This window comes from Sebastes fasciatus, chromosome 7 (genome assembly GCF_043250625.1).
Source record: "Sebastes fasciatus isolate fSebFas1 chromosome 7, fSebFas1.pri, whole genome shotgun sequence".
Taxonomy (NCBI): domain Eukaryota; kingdom Metazoa; phylum Chordata; class Actinopteri; order Perciformes; family Sebastidae; genus Sebastes; species Sebastes fasciatus.
Window position 1 is genome coordinate 1,550,962 of NC_133801.1, and position 17,603 is coordinate 1,568,564.

General features: G+C 42.5%; 1 protein-coding gene across 3 annotated transcripts in view; it reads left to right on the forward strand.

Moving 5' to 3' along the window:
- Positions 1–15,916, forward strand: part of ostn (osteocrin) — a 59,783-nt gene extending 43,867 nt beyond the window's left edge. For 2 of the 3 annotated variants that reach the window (XM_074640963.1, XM_074640964.1), the window contains 7 exons: positions 351–436; positions 8,935–9,109; positions 9,348–9,498; positions 12,050–12,148; positions 13,969–14,198; positions 14,982–15,137; positions 15,228–15,916. In XM_074640963.1, coding sequence (XP_074497064.1) covers positions 12,050–12,148; positions 13,969–14,198; positions 14,982–15,072 — 420 coding nt within the window. In that variant the 5' untranslated portion in view covers positions 351–436; positions 8,935–9,109; positions 9,348–9,498 and the 3' untranslated portion in view covers positions 15,073–15,137; positions 15,228–15,916. The remainder of the gene's footprint in view (positions 1–350; positions 437–8,934; positions 9,110–9,347; positions 9,499–12,049; positions 12,149–13,968; positions 14,199–14,981; positions 15,138–15,227) is intronic. The other variant, XM_074640965.1, reaches the window with a different exon arrangement.
- The last annotated feature ends 1,687 nt before the right edge of the window (positions 15,917–17,603 follow it).

A 17,603-nucleotide genomic window follows, 5' to 3' on the forward strand; every position in this document is an offset into this window, starting at 1 on the left:
AGATGATGTTCACCACTTCTATGTGACATGTACTGTTGACCTGCTATCTCCCCCTAAAGACCCCCTGGACCCCCTAAAGACCTCCTGGACCCCCCTTAAGAAGAGGTCTATTGTGGCTCTCAGAGAGTTAATATGAACACATGAGAGCTGTACTGTGCTGCCTCTCTGTGGTTACAGATGGAACTGCAGGGCTGAATGTGAAAGAAAGAAAGGCTTAGAATAATATAATATGTATGTTTCTACCTACTCTGTCTCTTCATCCATGTGGACACATCGTGTCCTTCATCATTCAGTAAACCAGTAAAATGTCCAGATGTCCTTTTAATTGATTTCTGTTTGTGTCCCTGCAGGGCTGAGGGGACGGAGGAAAGTGTCCGACCATCAGCTCGTCCTGGACCGACGGACTCCCAGGGGATGCTGGGAAAGAGGAAGAGAGGTGTGTTTATCTCTGTGCTGATTGGCTGGCTGCTTCCCTTTGTTTGTTTACTCAGTAATGAGCCAATCACACGGCTCATTGACACACACACACACACACACACACACACACACACACACACAGTAATTAGGTGGATAATGTGTGTGTGATGTGAACCAGCTGGTAAAGCAGAAATAAACTCCATCTGGACATGGAGATCTCCACACGTTGGTAGCTGAATATTTCCTCAACTGATCAAAGGTGTAAAAACACTGAAGTCCAGCTGGAGGTTCATCACAGACACGACGTGGAAGAACAAACAACATCCTGATGATTTCTCTTTTATTACGACACGTTCACACTAAGTGCAAAGCAAACTTTTCGCGCGGTGCAGTTACATATAAAGTCATCGAAAAGAGGCGACTAGACACGTCACGAACACGCAAAATTTGCGAATACACGGGAGTTTAAATATGTCAACTCGAGCGAGAAAACTCGCAAATGCCAATCAGCGTTGAGATCCTCCTCCTGTCGGAAAAATGTCAGAAAAACCCCCAAGAAAGTCTGAAAAATTTCCCAAAAATTGTCCAAAAAAGTCTGGCAAATGTCTAAAAAAATGGTTGAAAAAGCCAGAAAAAATGTCCCCAAAAAATTCCTGAAAATGTCCAAAAATTGTCTATAAAAAAAGTCCAGAAAATGTGTGTATTCACGAGAGTTGAAATATTTCAACTGAAGCAAGAAATTCTTGTGATGCTGTGCAGTGAAAGCCTATCAGCGTTGAGATCCTCCTCCTGTCTAAAAAATGTCCAAGAAAAAGTCTGAAAAAGTCAAAAAAAAGTCCCGAGAATGGTCAGAAAAGTTTCCAAAAAAAGTCTAAAAAAACTCAAAAATTATCCCAAAAATGTTCGAAAAAAAGTCAGAAGAAAGTCTGAAAAAATAAAGAAATAAATGTTGTATGTGTGTGTGGTCACCCGGAGCTACAATAGTCCATCACATCTGTCCAGAGACCAGAAACCACAGACTGTCCTGGTAGAAACAACAACGTCTCTAGATGACGTCATGTTGAGTGTTGATGGAGCAGCTGCAGAGCCTGGCTCTGATCCATCCAGACTCCATTCAGAAAACAAGCATTTTATAAGTTGTCTGCTTGTCGTCATGGTAACAGACCTGACAAAGCATGAATTCAGACTTTTTACTAATCAGCATCATGATGTAGTTATTTCAGCATCATTTTGATCTGCTTATTGAGATTAAATCACAGCTCAATCTGATCATTTTGGGTTCCGCAGTAGAGACGTGTGGCTGCTAGATACAGTCAGTGTAATGACGCTGTATGTGAATACAGCTCGCCGCCGGGTGACGTTATGAACCCAGACACAACAGCGTTTGGTTTTCTGACCTATCTGGGACTTCACCAACATGAACATAGCAGCTACAGTGGTTATCTCTTCCATGGTTGATGGAGGAAAGAGAAGTTGTTGGTATCTATGGAGACGAGCTCCTCCTCCTCTTCGGTGCGTCTAGAGCGAATGAACATAGATGATACCGGCGGTCCGACCTGCGTGAGTAAAACGTGGCAAAAATCCACTTTGTTCTTGGTGTGAATGCAACATGAGCTTTATGCAAATGATGCGCGATGACGTTAGCAGCTTTTGGAGCTAGCGGTAGCTACTTTCATTGGAAAAGAGTCGTCAACGCTGCTCAGGACACGCTGTACGCGGTTTTCCTCGGCTTTGTGCCGTAAATGGAGCCCGTCTGTGACGTCACCATGTCCACAGATCTTAAATATGACTTGGTGAGCACAGTGTTGTCGTATTAAACAAGGATGATACATTACAGAGGATACACAGCGTTGGGTTCAACGTCTCTTTAGTTTCAGAGCTTCAGGCAGCAGCTGATGGATTTCACAGGAGTGGGTTGTGTTGCTGTGTGGGACGGGTCGACTCCCGGACACAACCAGGAAGTCATGACTGAGACATTTAGATGGAAGTGAGAGGGAGCTCCTGCTGGGAATCCCCCCCCCCACCATAACCACCATAACCACCATAACCACCATAACCACCATAACCAGCATAACCACCATAACCAGCGCAGCCTGTATGTGTTAAATAAATCCTTTTCCGTCGGCCTGTCCAGCAGCTTCCATTATCACAGACACTCAAAACAAGCGCTCCTCCGTCTGCAGAGACTTCATTGTGTTGGTTTCCGTCTGTTGACCACATCAGGTGAAGAAGGAGACGTTCAGAGAGGCAGACTGAAGGAGCGTGCAGAGTCGTGCTAAAAGGCCCTTCAGAACTGTGAAGCAGGAATCAAACCGGAGACCTTCTTGCCTCATGACCAGTGAGCAACTCAGGACAATGCTGAAGTGCCTTACACCGGCCAAAAACCAAGATGGGGATAACTACTAAGTTTGCTATTTGCTGCTGTACAGATAGGTGACAGGTGTACGGCAGGGTTATAGAGTTTATTTGGCTCTCAGCTGCCCGCTGTGACAGAAGACAACGCTCAACAGACTGAAACCCAAACAGTCCAGCGAGGCGGCGTGCCAGCCGGCCCGATGTGAAGCACAGAGAGTTAAATGTCAGAGTAAACAGAGAGGTTGAGGAAAGCTGGAGGACGGCGGGAGACATCCAGGGGGAATCCTGAAGGCTTGACTTGGCCGAGAGAAGCTTCGCTCACGAGATGTGAGTCATCTGACCTCTGAGAATCACCAGGTGGGATCTTTACGTCATGACTGCAGAGTCAGCAGGACGGAGGACTGACGGGACCTGGACCGGGACCGGGACCGGACCGGACCGGAGGGTTTACGGGTCAAATCCTGCAGGGAAACCGTTGAGCAACACTTTCTTTTCCTCTTTGAGAACTGAGAGCGAGCCAGTTTCGGTCCTTTACGGCCGGCCTGTATGGACCGGTCTGAGCCAGCACTGGCAGCAGGATGAATGAATGAATAATGACTTAATGAATATTAACATCTCGTCAGAGTTGTCCGGTGATTGTTGGTAAACCTCTCTGGATGAACCGGTTTCTTTAATCTTTAATCGTAGGTGTAAACGACCTCCTTCACCTTGACACCTGGTTGTGACGTTGTGCTTTTTGGCTCCACGCGTCCTCTCCATGGACGTTGCTTTGGGTGATGGTGTTGTCCCCGTTGCCACGGTGATGTTAGGGAGGACGCTGAGTCATGACTCAGCTGTAGCTCTATTTATTTCTCACCTTAATAGCAGGTTATGTGATTTTAAACTTTAGCATTAAACTCTTCTGATTCCTGTCCAGCCTCAGCAGCCAAGTCAGAGCTCAGAGACTCAGCTGACAGCTAGCAGAGACGCTAACAGAGACGCTAATAGAGCTGCTAATAGAGCTGTTAATAGAGCTGTTAATAGAGCTGCTAATAGAGCTGCTAATAGAGCTGCTAACAGAGACGCTAACAGAGACGCTAATAGAGCTGTTAATAGAGCTGTTAATAGAGCTGCTAACAGAGCTGTTAATAGAGCTGCTAATAGAGCTGTTAATAGAGCTGTTAATAGAGCTGCTAACAGAGCTGTTAATAGAGCTGCTAATAGAGCTGTTAATAGAGCTGCTAATAGAGCTGCTAATAGAGCTGCTAACAGAGCTGTTAATAGAGCTGCTAATAGAGCTGTTAATAGAGCTGTTAATAGAGCTGCTAATAGAGCTGTTAATAGAGCTGTTAATAGAGCTGCTAACAGAGCTGTTAATAGAGCTGCTAATAGAGCTGTTAATAGAGCTGCTAATAGAGCTGCTAATAGAGCTGCTAACAGAGCTGTTAATAGAGCTGCTAATAGAGCTGTTAATAGAGCTGCAAACAGAGACGCTAATAGAGCTGCTAATAGAGCTGTTAATAGAGCTGCTAACAGAGCTGCTAATAGAGCTGTTAATAGAGCTGCTAATAGAGCTGCTAACAGAGATGCTAATAGAGCTGTTAATAGAGCTGCTAATAGAGCTGCTAATAGAGCTGCAAACAGAGACGCTAATAGAGCTGCTAATAGAGACGCTAATAGAGCTGCTAATAGAGCTGTTAATAGAGCTGCTAATAGAGCTGCTAACAGAGCTGCTAACAGAGACGCTAATAGAGCTGCTAATAGAGATGCTAATAGAGCTGCTAACAGAGATGCTAACAGAGCTGCTAATAGAGCTGTTAATAGAGCTGCTAACAGAGCTGCTAATAGAGCGGCTAATAGAGCTGTTAATAGAGCTGCTAATAGAGCTGCTAATAGAGCTGCTAACAGAGCTGTTAATAGAGCTGTTAATAGAGCTGCAAACAGAGACGCTAATAGAGCTGCTAATAGAGCTGCTAACAGAGCTGCTAATAGAGCTGCTAACAGAGCTGTTAATAGAGCTGCAAACAGAGACGCTAATAGAGCTGCTAACAGAGCTGTTAATAGAGCTGCTAATAGAGCTGTTAATAGAGCTGCAAACAGAGACGCTAATAGAGCTGCTAACAGAGCTGCTAATAGAGCTGCTAACAGAGCTGCTAATAGAGCTGCTAACAGAGCTGCTAATAGAGCTGCTAACAGAGCTGTTAATAGAGCTGCAAACAGAGACGCTAATAGAGCTGTTAATAGAGCTGCTAATAGAGCTGTTAATAGAGCTGCTAATAGAGCTGCTAATAGAGCTGCAAACAGAGACGCTAATAGAGCTGCTAATAGAGCTGTTAATAGAGCTGCTAATAGAGCTGTTAATAGAGCTGCTAATAGAGCTGCTAACAGAGCTGCTAATAGAGCTGTTAATAGAGCTGCTAATAGAGCTGCTAACAGAGCTGTTAATAGAGCTGCTAATAGAGCTGCTAATAGAGCTGCAAACAGAGACGCTAATAGAGCTGTTAATAGAGCTGCTAATAGAGCTGCTAACAGAGCTGCTAATAGAGCTGCTAATAGAGCTGCTAACAGAGCTGCTAATAGAGCTGCTAATAGAGCTGCTAATAGAGCTGCTAACAGAGATGCTAATAGAGCTGTTAATAGAGCTGCTAATAGAGCTGCTAATAGAGCTGCAAACAGAGACGCTAATAGAGCTGTTAATAGAGCTGCTAATAGAGCTGCTAACAGAGCTGCTAATAGAGCTGCTAATAGAGCTGCTAACAGAGCTGCTAATAGAGCTGTTAATAGAGCTGCTAATAGAGCTGCTAATAGAGCTGCTAACAGAGATGCTAATAGAGCTGTTAATAGAGCTGCTAATAGAGCTGCTAATAGAGCTGCAAACAGAGACGCTAATAGAGACGCTAATAGAGCTGTTAATAGAGCTGCTAATAGAGCTGCTAACAGAGACGCTAATAGAGATGCTAATAGAGCTGCTAACAGAGATGCTAATAGAGCTGCTAACAGAGACGCTAATAGAGCTGCTAATAGAGATGCTAATAGAGCTGCTAACAGAGACGCTAATAGAGATGCTAATAGAGCTGCTAACAGAGATGCTAACAGAGCCGCTAATAGAGCTGCTAATAGAGCTGCTAACTGAGACGCTAATAGAGATGCTAATAGAGCTGCTAACAGAGATGCTAATAGAGCTGTTAATAGAGCTGCTAATAGAGATGCTAATAGAGCTGCTAACAGAGACGCTAATAGAGCTGCTAATAGAGATGCTAATAGCGCTGCTAACAGAGATGCTAACAGAGCCGCTAATAGAGCTGCTAATAGAGCTGCTAACTGAGACGCTAATAGAGCTGCTAATAGAGCCGCTAACTGAGACGCTAATAGAGCTGCTAATAGAGCTGCTAACAGAGCTGTTAATAGAGCTGCTAACAGAGCTGCTAACAGAGCTGCTAACTGAGACTCTAATAGAGACTCTAATAGAGCTGCTAACAGAGCTGCTAATAGAGCTGCTAATAGAGCTGCTAACAGAGACTCTAATAGAGACGCTAATAGAGCTGCTAATAGAGCTGCTAATAGAGCTGCTAACAGAGCTGCTAATAGAGCTGCTAATAGAGCTGCTAATAGAGCTGCTAACAGAGACTCTAATAGAGCTGCTAATAGAGCTGCTAACAGAGACTCTAATAGAGCTGCTAATAGAGCTGCTAACAGAGACTCTAATAGAGACGCTAATAGAGCTGCTAATAGAGCTGCTAATAGAGCTGCTAACAGAGCTGCTAATAGAGCTGCTAACTGAGACTCTAATAGAGACTCTAATAGAGATGCTAATAGAGAGTGTATCTGGACTCAGAGGTGTTTACAGGACAGAGGTGGGATGTAACTAAGTACTCTACTTAAGTTCACATTTAAGGTTCTTCATAAAGATAAGTACACGAAACCTATGAATGAACTAAATAATGATCTTCTGTTCGGAGGGTTTTGGAACTTGGAGGCCTCTTTTGTCTAAAGTTTTAATTTTTGAACTTTCTTTTTCTGTTTCGACAGCAGGGGGGGGGGACATGACATCACCTGGAGCAGAGGAGGTCGTTACTAATTAAAGGGCGAGCGGACAGAGTGTGTTTCTTTCCGTCATTATTAGCGTGTTAGCTGCAGCGTCATTACTATTATTAACCCAGGTGTGTTTTCTCAATGACCCAATCCTCCGTCCTCCATGAACGGAGCGAAGCATGAATGAGCGGAGGGATGGAGGTCGAGGTCGTCCGGTCCCCCGAGGGGGACGCCGACCGTGGGGGGAGAGGGCCTTGTTGCCCATGGCAACGCCAAAACACAAAGAAGAAGAAACAATAATAATCCACGACGACAAACTGAACCTCCGTCAGCAACAGGAAGAGATGAACTCTGACTTTAAAGTTAGAATCAGTCAGTGGGCCTTTGTGTGTCTGACAGCGTGGCGAGGTAGAGCGTGAAAGTATTCTAAATATAGCGTCCGCTTAGGAGGTTCAAATCCGTTTTACTGCTGCTCCCGTACTCAGCACTTTACCTCGCCATCAGACGGCACTTTACCTCGCCATCAAACGGCCCTTTACCTCCCCGTCAGACGGCCCGTTACCTCCCCGTCAGACGGCCCGTTACCTCCCCGTCAGACGGCCCGTTACCTCCCCGTCAGACGGCCCGTTACCTCCCCGTCAGACGGCCCGTTACCTCCCCGTCAGACGGCCCTTTACCTCCCCGTCAGACGGCCCGTTACCTCCCCGTCAGACGGCCCTTTACCTCCCCGTCAGACGGCCCGTTACCTCCCCGTCAGACGGCCCTTTACCTCCCCGTCAGACGGCCCGTTACCTCCCCGTCAGACGGCCCTTTACCTCCCCGTCAAACGGCCCTTTACCTCCCCGTCAAACGGCCCTTTACCTCCCCGTCAAACGGCCCTTTACCTCCCCGTCAGACGGCCCTTTACCTCCCCGTCAAACGGCCCTTTACCTCGCCATCAAACGGCCCTTTACCTCCCCGTCAGACGGCCCTTTACCTCGCCATCAAACGGCCCGTTACCTCCCCGTCAGACGGCCCTTTCTGACGGGGAGGACTGAAGACGTTATCTTGCTCTCTTCAAAGCCACCAGACTCCATTCATAAAAACAGTAATTTTACCAGCTAACGTTGACTCAGCTAGTGCTAGCATTCATTATTCATAACCTTATTGATTAGCTCATTGTGCTAAGCTACGTTAGCTCACTGTGCTAACGGCTGAGTGGACGTTAACATTCGGGAAAAAAACGTAACAGGAAGTAGATGGACCCGCCATTTAAACACAATTCTGACATATTACTACTTTACGTACTTTACTTGGGTATTTGTATTTTATGTAACGTTCTACTTCACCACATCAGAGGGATATTGTTCTTTAATCTGCGTTAGCTTACATTCATTTAACGGTTACTTTTTTGCATGAAAACTAGAGCTGTCAAAGTTAACATGATAACAACACGTTAACACAAATCAGTTTTAACGCCACTCATTTCTTTAACACATTAACGCAACGTGTGATTTTCAGGTTGTAGCGGCTCAGTTCTAAAGCTGGACTGAAGATCCTGGTATCATATAAACTATAGAACCTGATGAATCCATCAGTACCAACCAGGTCAGACTAGCTGGTCATGAAGGAGGTTAAATAACACTCTGAACTAACACTACATGTTGGAGAGGAAAAACTGTCATGTCTATCTTCAAAGGGGTCCCTTGACCTCTGACCTCCAGATCAGTGAATGTAAATGGGTTCTATGGGTACCCACGAGTCTCCCCTTTACAGACATGCCCACTTTATGATCATCACATGCAGTTTGGGGCAAGTCATAGTCAAGTCAGCACACTGACACACTGACAGCTGTTGTTGCCTGTTGGGCTGCAGTTTGCCATGTTATGATTGGAGCATATAGTTTGATGCTAAATGCAGTACCTGTGAGGGTTTCTGATCAATATCTGTTATTGATTTGTGTTAATTGATTTACAATAATAAATATATACATACATTTTGCATAAAGCAGCATATTTGTCCACTCCCATGTTGATAAGAGGATTAAATACTGGACTAATCTCCTTTAAGGTTCATTTAGAACAGATAAAACATGTGAGATTGATCACAATTAACTACGGACAGTCATGCCGGCAGATCTAACGTTAACGGTTACTGTCTGTCTGTCCTCAGCCCTCAGCCCGTCTTCATGTCCACTTCATGTCCACTTCCTGTCCACTTCCTGTCCACTTCATGTCCACTTCCTGTGACGATGACGACGGTGAGGTTTTCCTCCATCTATGGATCACGTTCATGATTTCATCAGCAGCTCTAAACTGTGAGCGCGGCGGCGAGGTGTGAAGTCCAGGTAGGTGAAGGTGGGGTTCAGAGGTTCCCTGTGGAGTTCTCCGGTAAACAAACTAATATTTCATTTCACTGTTTTTTTGTGAGAATATTTTGGCGTCTCACTGAGTCCGTCTTCATGTTTGTATATTTATAAATGTACTACATTTGTTTGCATCAGTGAGCATCTTCGTCTCTGCTCTTTAGTCTCTTTAGTCTCATTATGTCACAAAAAAAAACTCACTTTTGGAAAACAAAAAAAGAAAAGCAGGGTTGCAGCACAGGACGTGATGTCACAGGAGCGGAGGCTGCCGATTGGACAGGAGATTCCCGGGCAGCTGCTATAAAACCTGAAGAGAAGCCACAACAAGACTCAGAAACACAGAAGAGACGACGCAGCAGGACGGACTGAAGGTACAGACACACTGTGTGTGTGTGTGTGTGTGTGTGTGTGTGTGTGTGTGTGTGGTTGTTAGAATGTGTGTGTGACTGTGTGTGATGCAGGTGTGCAGGTTCAGACTCCTGCAGGTGTTTTACTCTGCAGAATATCTCTGTTTTCAGCAGCTGATTTCTTTTATTTTCCAGATTTCAGAATCTGTTCGTCTCATTTGATGCAAATTTGAATTTCTTTCTATTTTAACTATTTATTTTTTCAAATGAATCTGACATGTTTCTACTGCGAGCGTCTCTTTAAGCTGCTCTCTGCTTCTTTCTTGCATGAACTTTTCTTTTCCAGTCAAACTAAAACTGATTAATAAAAGTGAAGTCTCCGCTGCAGAAACGGTTTTCTCTCTGTAGCTGTTGTCAATTATTAAATTATTGTTTCAAATTAAGTATCATTTATTTCTATTTTACCAGACAACTCTTGTTATTTATGATTATTATTATTAAAGGCTTAAATCTTTTATATGTAATATGATCTTTTAGTTCTCTTGAGTTCTGACGTCATCAGTTTGTGTAGTTCCGTGTTTTTGCTGCTTCCAGGACTCTGAAACAGAGAATTATTTTATAAGACTGAGGCTTTTTTTAGTGAAATCTATTCTTGAACAGGTGAACATGCATTAAATGCAATAATTAAAATATGTTTCGTTAAAGTCAGTCAGAGTTTTACAAAGAGAAACGTTTAAAAACCTCCGAGCGGAGCAGGTTGCAGCACAGAGGGGATCAACGCTGCCTTCAGGTGCAGATTTGTGAACATGAAGATGTTCAGTCTGCTGCTGCAGGGAGGAAACACCGGGGGATCTATGTGAATGGAAGAATTTGCAGAGTGTGTGTGTGTGTGTGTGTGTGTGTGTGTGTGTGTGTGTGTGTGTGTGTGTGTGTAATATATCCTCCCGCGTGCATGAATGAGGGCTGCAGTACATCAGCATCAGTGTGAACCGTTCAGCTTGTGTGTGTTTGTTTATGTACACAAACGTTTGTGCATCATCAAGAATGTGTGTGACGTTGACAGCAAGTGTTTCTGTGTGTGTGTGTGTGTGTGTGTTGGGGGGGAATGCAGGAGCATGCACGTCAGTGAGCGTGCATGTGACGGTCAAAAGACCGTTTATTTACAGGGATGGAAAATGCTAAAATTAGCCGATGTTGCTGGACAATACACTTCACCCGTCAGCTGAGCTAAAAGTGTTCTGCCCTATGTGTGTGTGTGTAGGTGTGTAGGTGTGCGTGTGTGTAGGTGTGTAGGTGTGTGTGTGTGTGTAGGTGTGTAGGTGTGTGTGTGTGTGTGTGTGTGTGTGTGTGTGTGTGTAGGTGTGCGTGTGTGTAGGTGTGCGTGTGTGTGTGCATGCACTAAGGCTTTGTGTGTTCACACTGGAAAAGAGACAAATTGAACTGAACTGAAACCAGTTTATATTCAGACTAAAACAGTCCGATTTTGAAGTGTGCTGTTGATGGACTACTGTACCCACAATGCATTGCACAAAGGAAGTGATGAGGATCTGATCACAGCTACAAAAAAAAATTACAAAAAACTGGAAGAATAATAAAAACTAAATTCTCTGTTGAAGTAAAACCAAAAGTAAAAGTCCTCATTCTGCAGAATAATATCTATTATTTTATTGTATTATAATTATTGACGCATTAATGTGTTTATCACTTTAATGTTACAGCTGGTGAAGGTGGAGATACTTTTAATTATTTTTTAGACATTTTACAAATTTTTGTCTGATAATTTATTAATTTATTTTTCTGATATTTTATTTGTATTTTAAGGAACTTATATTTCATTAATATTTTAAGCATATTTTAGTAATGTTTTTTCAGATTTTTACAAATAATTCTTAGGATATTTTACGGATATTATTTTGGATATTTTTAAAAAATTGTCTGATACTTAACTAATATTTTTTGTTTAATATTTAAGGATATTATTCCTATGTTACTCATATTTTTTTAATATTTCAAGGCTATTTTACTAATATTAGAATATTTTACAGATATTATTTTTTTATATTTAAAACAATGTCTGATACTTTAATATTTTTATTTTGGGGATATTTTACTTTTTTTAAATATATTTTACTAATATATTTTTTAAATATTTCACAAATATTTAAAGGACATTTTACTATATGTTTCAGTAGAGACATTAAATATGACAATAGAATAGAAATCATTTAGTTTTACTTTGTAGTTTCTGGCGTCTGGTCGTCTCTTTCAGTCCAACATGGAGCTGATGTGAACATGGATCCAAATACTGACTTTCACTTCTTATTAATAAACTGTACGTTGTTTGTTTGTTTGTGCCCCAACTCAGCTCATGTGTTGTCAGGTAGCCGTGACCTCTGACCTCTGACCTCTCACCTTTTCATCATATTAAAACACTGTAATAATTACACTTTTATATATTATAATATAATATCAGGCTTATTCAGCTTCAGAACAAAGTGACGGCTCCGTGTTTTATTAAGGTTTTATTGAGATTAACAGATGATTCATGTTGTTGTTGTTGTTGTTGTTGTTTCAGATGCAGTTCTGCGGCCGTTTGCTGGTTTCCTGTCTGCTCTTCATCACTTTGCTCCACGGCGACGTCGACGGCTTCAGAGTCCGACAACAGCCCGCCCGGGTCAGAACACGCACGCACGCACGCACACACACACACACACACACACACACACACACACACACACACACACACACACACACACACACACACACACACACACACACACACACTACTTACTGAAGTACACGTTGGAGGTACTCATGTATTATGCTGATGTATTATTATAGATTAAACCAGCAGCAGTATATAAAGTCATTAAAAGTTACCAGCTGCCACATTAAAGTGATGAAAACATAAAATATCCCAAAAATATTATTTTCTTTTTATATATCCCAAATAATATCAGTAAAATATCCTTAAAATATTAGTGAAATACTTTAAAAAAAATATGAGTAAAATATCCTTAAAATACAAATAAATTAGCAGAAAAAGACGTATAAATATTTGTTAAATATCCCAAAAATAATTGACCAGCTGCAACATTAAAGTGATGAACAAATAAAATATGCCAAAAATATTAGTAAATTATCAGACTTTTTTTTAATATCAGTAAAATATCCTAAGAAATATTAGTACAATATCTGAAAAACTTAAGTAAATATTCTTAAAATACAAGTAAAATATCAGAAAAAATGTTAATAAATTATCAGACAAAAATGTGTAAAACATAGGAAAAATCAAATGTAGCTCCACCTTTTGCCGCTGCAACATTTAAGTGATGAACAAATAAAATATCCCAAAAATCTTTAGTAAAATATCCAAAAAACATTTGTAAAAGATCTTTAAAATGTTAGTGAAATATTTCAAAACAATATTAGTAAAATATCCTTAAAGTACAGGAAAAGTATCACAAAAATATTAATAAATTATCAGACAAAAATGTGTAAAATGTATACAAAACATTTGTAAAATATACACAAAAAAAAATAATTCAAAGTATCTCCACCGTCACCAGTTTTCTGCGTAATGAGTACTTTTACTCTTAGTACTTTAAGTCGATGTTGATACTGATACTTTTGTACTGTTACTAGCGTCTATTTTTATGCCGTGGTATTGTTACTTTCACTGCAGTAAATGATCTGAGTCCTTCTTCAGTCGCTGGATAACACACGAGGGATTAGCCCAGAGCGTTTGCAGTAGTCTCGTACTGACGCAGCAGATCAGACCGCGTCCTACCAAATCATCCCGAGGGCCAAAACAAGCGTCCCCTCCCTCCGAGGGCCCCCGAGCCGCTATCGGGTGATGAAACATCATCAGATCAAACCTCAGAGGGCTGAGCGGCAGGGAGACGGACCCGAAGGTGTCTTCTGTTTAGTCTGGACGACATCTGATCGTGTGACTCATCGGAGGCTGCAGGGCGGACAGGAAGTCAGAAACTGCTCGCTGTCGGGGTCGTGATGTAAGAGGTGATTCACCGCATGCAGTCCTGACGTATGAAAACACCGGGCGAGGTGGAGCCGCTGAGCCGCTGAGCCGCTGAGCAGGGTGGCCTTCCTCTGCTGAGGTCAATATTTTCTATACGGAGACTCCCTTATGGAAAATAAAATACGGAGGAGCAGTCGGGTTAGTTTCACACAGCGGTGGGACAAGTTCTCACATCTCTTACAAATATAAGAAATACATTATTACAATTAAAGGAGAAATACTTAAAGGGCCAGTGTGTGATTGCGTCTGAAATCCTAACGTGATATTTAGTAAAACAGTATGTGAGATGTTTTAGTATATCCAAACCGTAGGATGAAAACAGCAGTCTGTGAATTGTGAACTGTTTCCAGTGAGATGTTACAGTACGCAACGCTGGACACTACGGCGGCAATAAAATCAGTATGTCCAGACATTTTAGTTCATATCCCTATCTCCGTCCTATCCTTGTGTTCCAGCGTTTAGACCGGCCCGCCTCGAGGGCTCCGGCGGCTCTTCGGTCCCGTCCTGGAGGGGTGAAGGCCGGGGAGGAGCTGACGGCGAAGCTGCTCCGATTGGACGATCTGGTGAGGATGGAGAATGATGTCATGGAACCAAAGAGGAAGAGGAGTTTCCCCGGCAACAGCGCCCCGCTGGACCGCCTGTCGGTCAGCTCCATGGAGACCAAACAGGGAACAACCAAGCAGAGGTAGGATGATGTCTTTTATATTCAGCAGGGCAGGAAGTTAACAACCCAAAACCTGAAATTTAAGAACCGTATGAGTCTTTTTGTTTTTTTCATGAGAAAAACGTCATACTATAGTATTTCGTAAATTTCATGAAAAAAAAGTCATAGTATAGTATATCGAAAAAAGTCATGAAAAAAACTTAATATAGTATATCGTAAAATTTTATGAAAAAAAGTCAGTATGTCGAATAATTTCATAAAAAAATGTCATAGTATAGTATGTCAAAATATTTCATGAAAAAAAAAAAATCCTAGTATAGTATGTTGAAAGTTTTAATGAAAAAAACGTCATAGCATAGTATTTAGAAAAATGTCATTAAAAAAGTCATATTATAGTATGTCGAACAATCTCCCGAAAAAAGTCATATTATAGTATGTTGAAAATTGTATGAAAAAAACGTCATAATAGTATGACGAATTTTTTTTGACATACTCTACTATGTTTTTTCATGAAATCTTTCGACATACCAGCCCCGTCCTCCAGAACCTCCACTGGCTTCACTGTCCCATAACGGACCCATTCAACGTCCTTCTTCTCCCTCACATAGCGCTGCATAGCCAGACCCCCTTCCTACCTCACACTCCTTCCTGCAGCCTCCGCTCCTCTGACGCCAGCTTCCTGTCTCCACCACACCGCACCTTTAGTTATTTAAGTTCTATGAAAAGCGCTCTATAAATAAAATGCATTATTATTATTATCATTAATAATTTAATCACCTTTCCGTTGTCCTTTTTTCTGTTTAGCAGTAAGGTCGTGGAGTTGCCACGGCGACGAGTCAATCCGCCTCCCATCGACAGGATCGGAATGAGTCGTCTACCAAACAGTCGAGGATAGGCCACGCCCCCCTCCGTATGACAGCCCGCCCCCCCCCTCTACAGCCAGCGCCCTCCTCTGGACAGGTGAGTCCACGCTTCCATGTCGGCGTTACATCATTAAAAACACTGAAATGGTCCTTTAAATCATTTCCCCGCCTCTTTCTGTCTCTGCAGAGGAATCACCACAGATGCATGAAAACACAGCCAATCACCAACCGCCACGCCCACGCCCACCTGTCAGTCATCCACGCCCACCTCCACCTGTCAGTCATCCACCTTCACTCCACCTGGACACCCCCCCACCACACACACAGCGATGAATGTCTCATGATGGTGCATTCAGGTGCCCCTCGGTGAATTCATCACCTGTGTCTGAGAATGACCGAATGATCCGACGTTTCCTGATCAGAGTTCATGTTTCTGTCTTAATAAGAAACTTTTACTAAATCTGCCTTTAGATTCTAGAAACTGAACTCAAATATCTGAAGGATTAGAAATCTCTTTCTTCAGTAACTCCATTCATCATTTCTGTCCTGAATTAACAGCTGTGGTTTAAAAAGAGATTTCTTCAGCAGGTTTTGAATTTAAATTTGGTAAATTACTGAAATACTTAACATGAGTGTATATTATTCTGAAACTGGCCTCTGGTCCAGACCGGACTCTATGAGCACTAACACTGTGCATGTTGATGCCGATACTGTGGTGCTTCTATTGAAGTTAAAGTATCTGGTATTACTACTTTCACTTCAGTAAATAATCTGAGTATTTCTTCTTTTGTGTCGACCTCGAACTGACTCAACTCAACACTCATGATGTAACTTTTTTTCCCCGGGTGTCCCCTGAATGCATCATCACTCCTCCGCCTCGACGCTCAAACTGAACATGTGACTCGACTTGACTTGAGTGGTTGTTATTTTTCCAGCAGTGCAGCAGGTCTGTTTACAGCAGGACGACGCGCTGAGAGACGTCTCCACGGCAACGGACCGGACCGAACCGACCTACACCGGACATACAGAATAACACTTTAATATTACACGTGACAACCAGCACGGTTTAACGGTGAAGCCAGCGAGAGATTTGGTTTATTCTTACCGTTAATGAGTGGCGTCTCGTGGTCGTGAGAGGAACCGCATCTTAAAAAGCTAAAAGGAAAAGTTCAACACACATCGGTGACGTCACGCCGCCAGACGCAGCCCGTCGCAGCCCGTCGCCGCCAGACGCAGCCCGTCGCAGCCCGTCGCCGCCAGACGCAGCCCGTCGCCGCCCGTCGTGGAGGTTCCGAGCGGCAGGTTTTCGCCTGTCTGTGCTCATCTGAAAATGGAGAGCTTTGAGAATGTCGGTATAAACGTTTCCTCGCCGTGATTCCGCGTCGGCTCGCGTCCGTGCGTCCGCTCTTACAGAAAGAATAACCGAAGCTTCATCCACTTTCTTTTAGAGATAAGGTTTAAATCAATGGAGAGAGGGAAGCTGGTCTAAACAGTAAATACTCCTAAAGGTGTCATGACTTTAAGCTGGAAGCGTCTCATTCAGGGCCGTCGATCGATTCAAAAATGTTCGGTTGGTTCCGATGGATTCTTCAGGTTTTCTAGTTTCATGATATTAGTATCTTCACCGTAGCTTTAAAACACGTTAACTTTGACAGCCCTAATTATTATTAATAACTTACAGCTCTCTCTCTCTCTCTCTCTCTCTGGAAAAAATAAATAAAATAAAAAGTCTTCACAACATGTTTTTATCTAGATAAAAATATTCAATTCCTATTTGTTGGCATTTAGCCTTTAAAAAACAACATTTTGTTTCTGTTCTTTTACTTCATGACCAGCTAGTCTGACATGGTGCCGATGGATTCATCAGGTTTTATAGTTTATGTAAAACTGAGCTGCTACAACCTGAAGATTGTATTTGGCGTTCCGGCGTTAACTTTGACCCTAAATATAACTAGTTGCTGCATTAAAAAGGTTTTTTACACTTTAACTGTAATTCCTGATAATTTAAAGATGTTTTTACCAAGCTGCAGGATTTATTATTTTAATAATACATATTTCATATCATCTATGCATCTTGTTACATTTTGTTAAATTAATAAAGTTTAAGAATGATCCCAGTCACAGTGAGACACAGTTTATTAATTACACCCTGGTATCGGACGATATCTGAAGTCCGGGTATCGGAAGAATGTCCCTCGTCTGAAGCCTCGATTATAATTAATTACACAACGGACGCAGAGTGGTTCTGTTCATACGGTCCTCTCGGAGAACGCGCTCCACACTCGGCAGTCCATCGCTACGCTACGCTAACACTTGTAGCCGAGGGGCCACAACAAACTGCGGTATACGGACGTCCACGACATTTACGTCAGTCGCGTACGCAGAAAGTAAAACTGCAGCGTAACACAGTCGAGCCGTGACGCCTCCTTTTTAAAAAGCTTTCTGCTCCAACTCTAAAATCGACGATATTAAAATGATTCAATATTAATGTAATGAGCTGAAATATTTAAAACCGACCAGAGTATTCCTTTCACATGTTGCTCGTGTCTGTCGTGAGAATAAC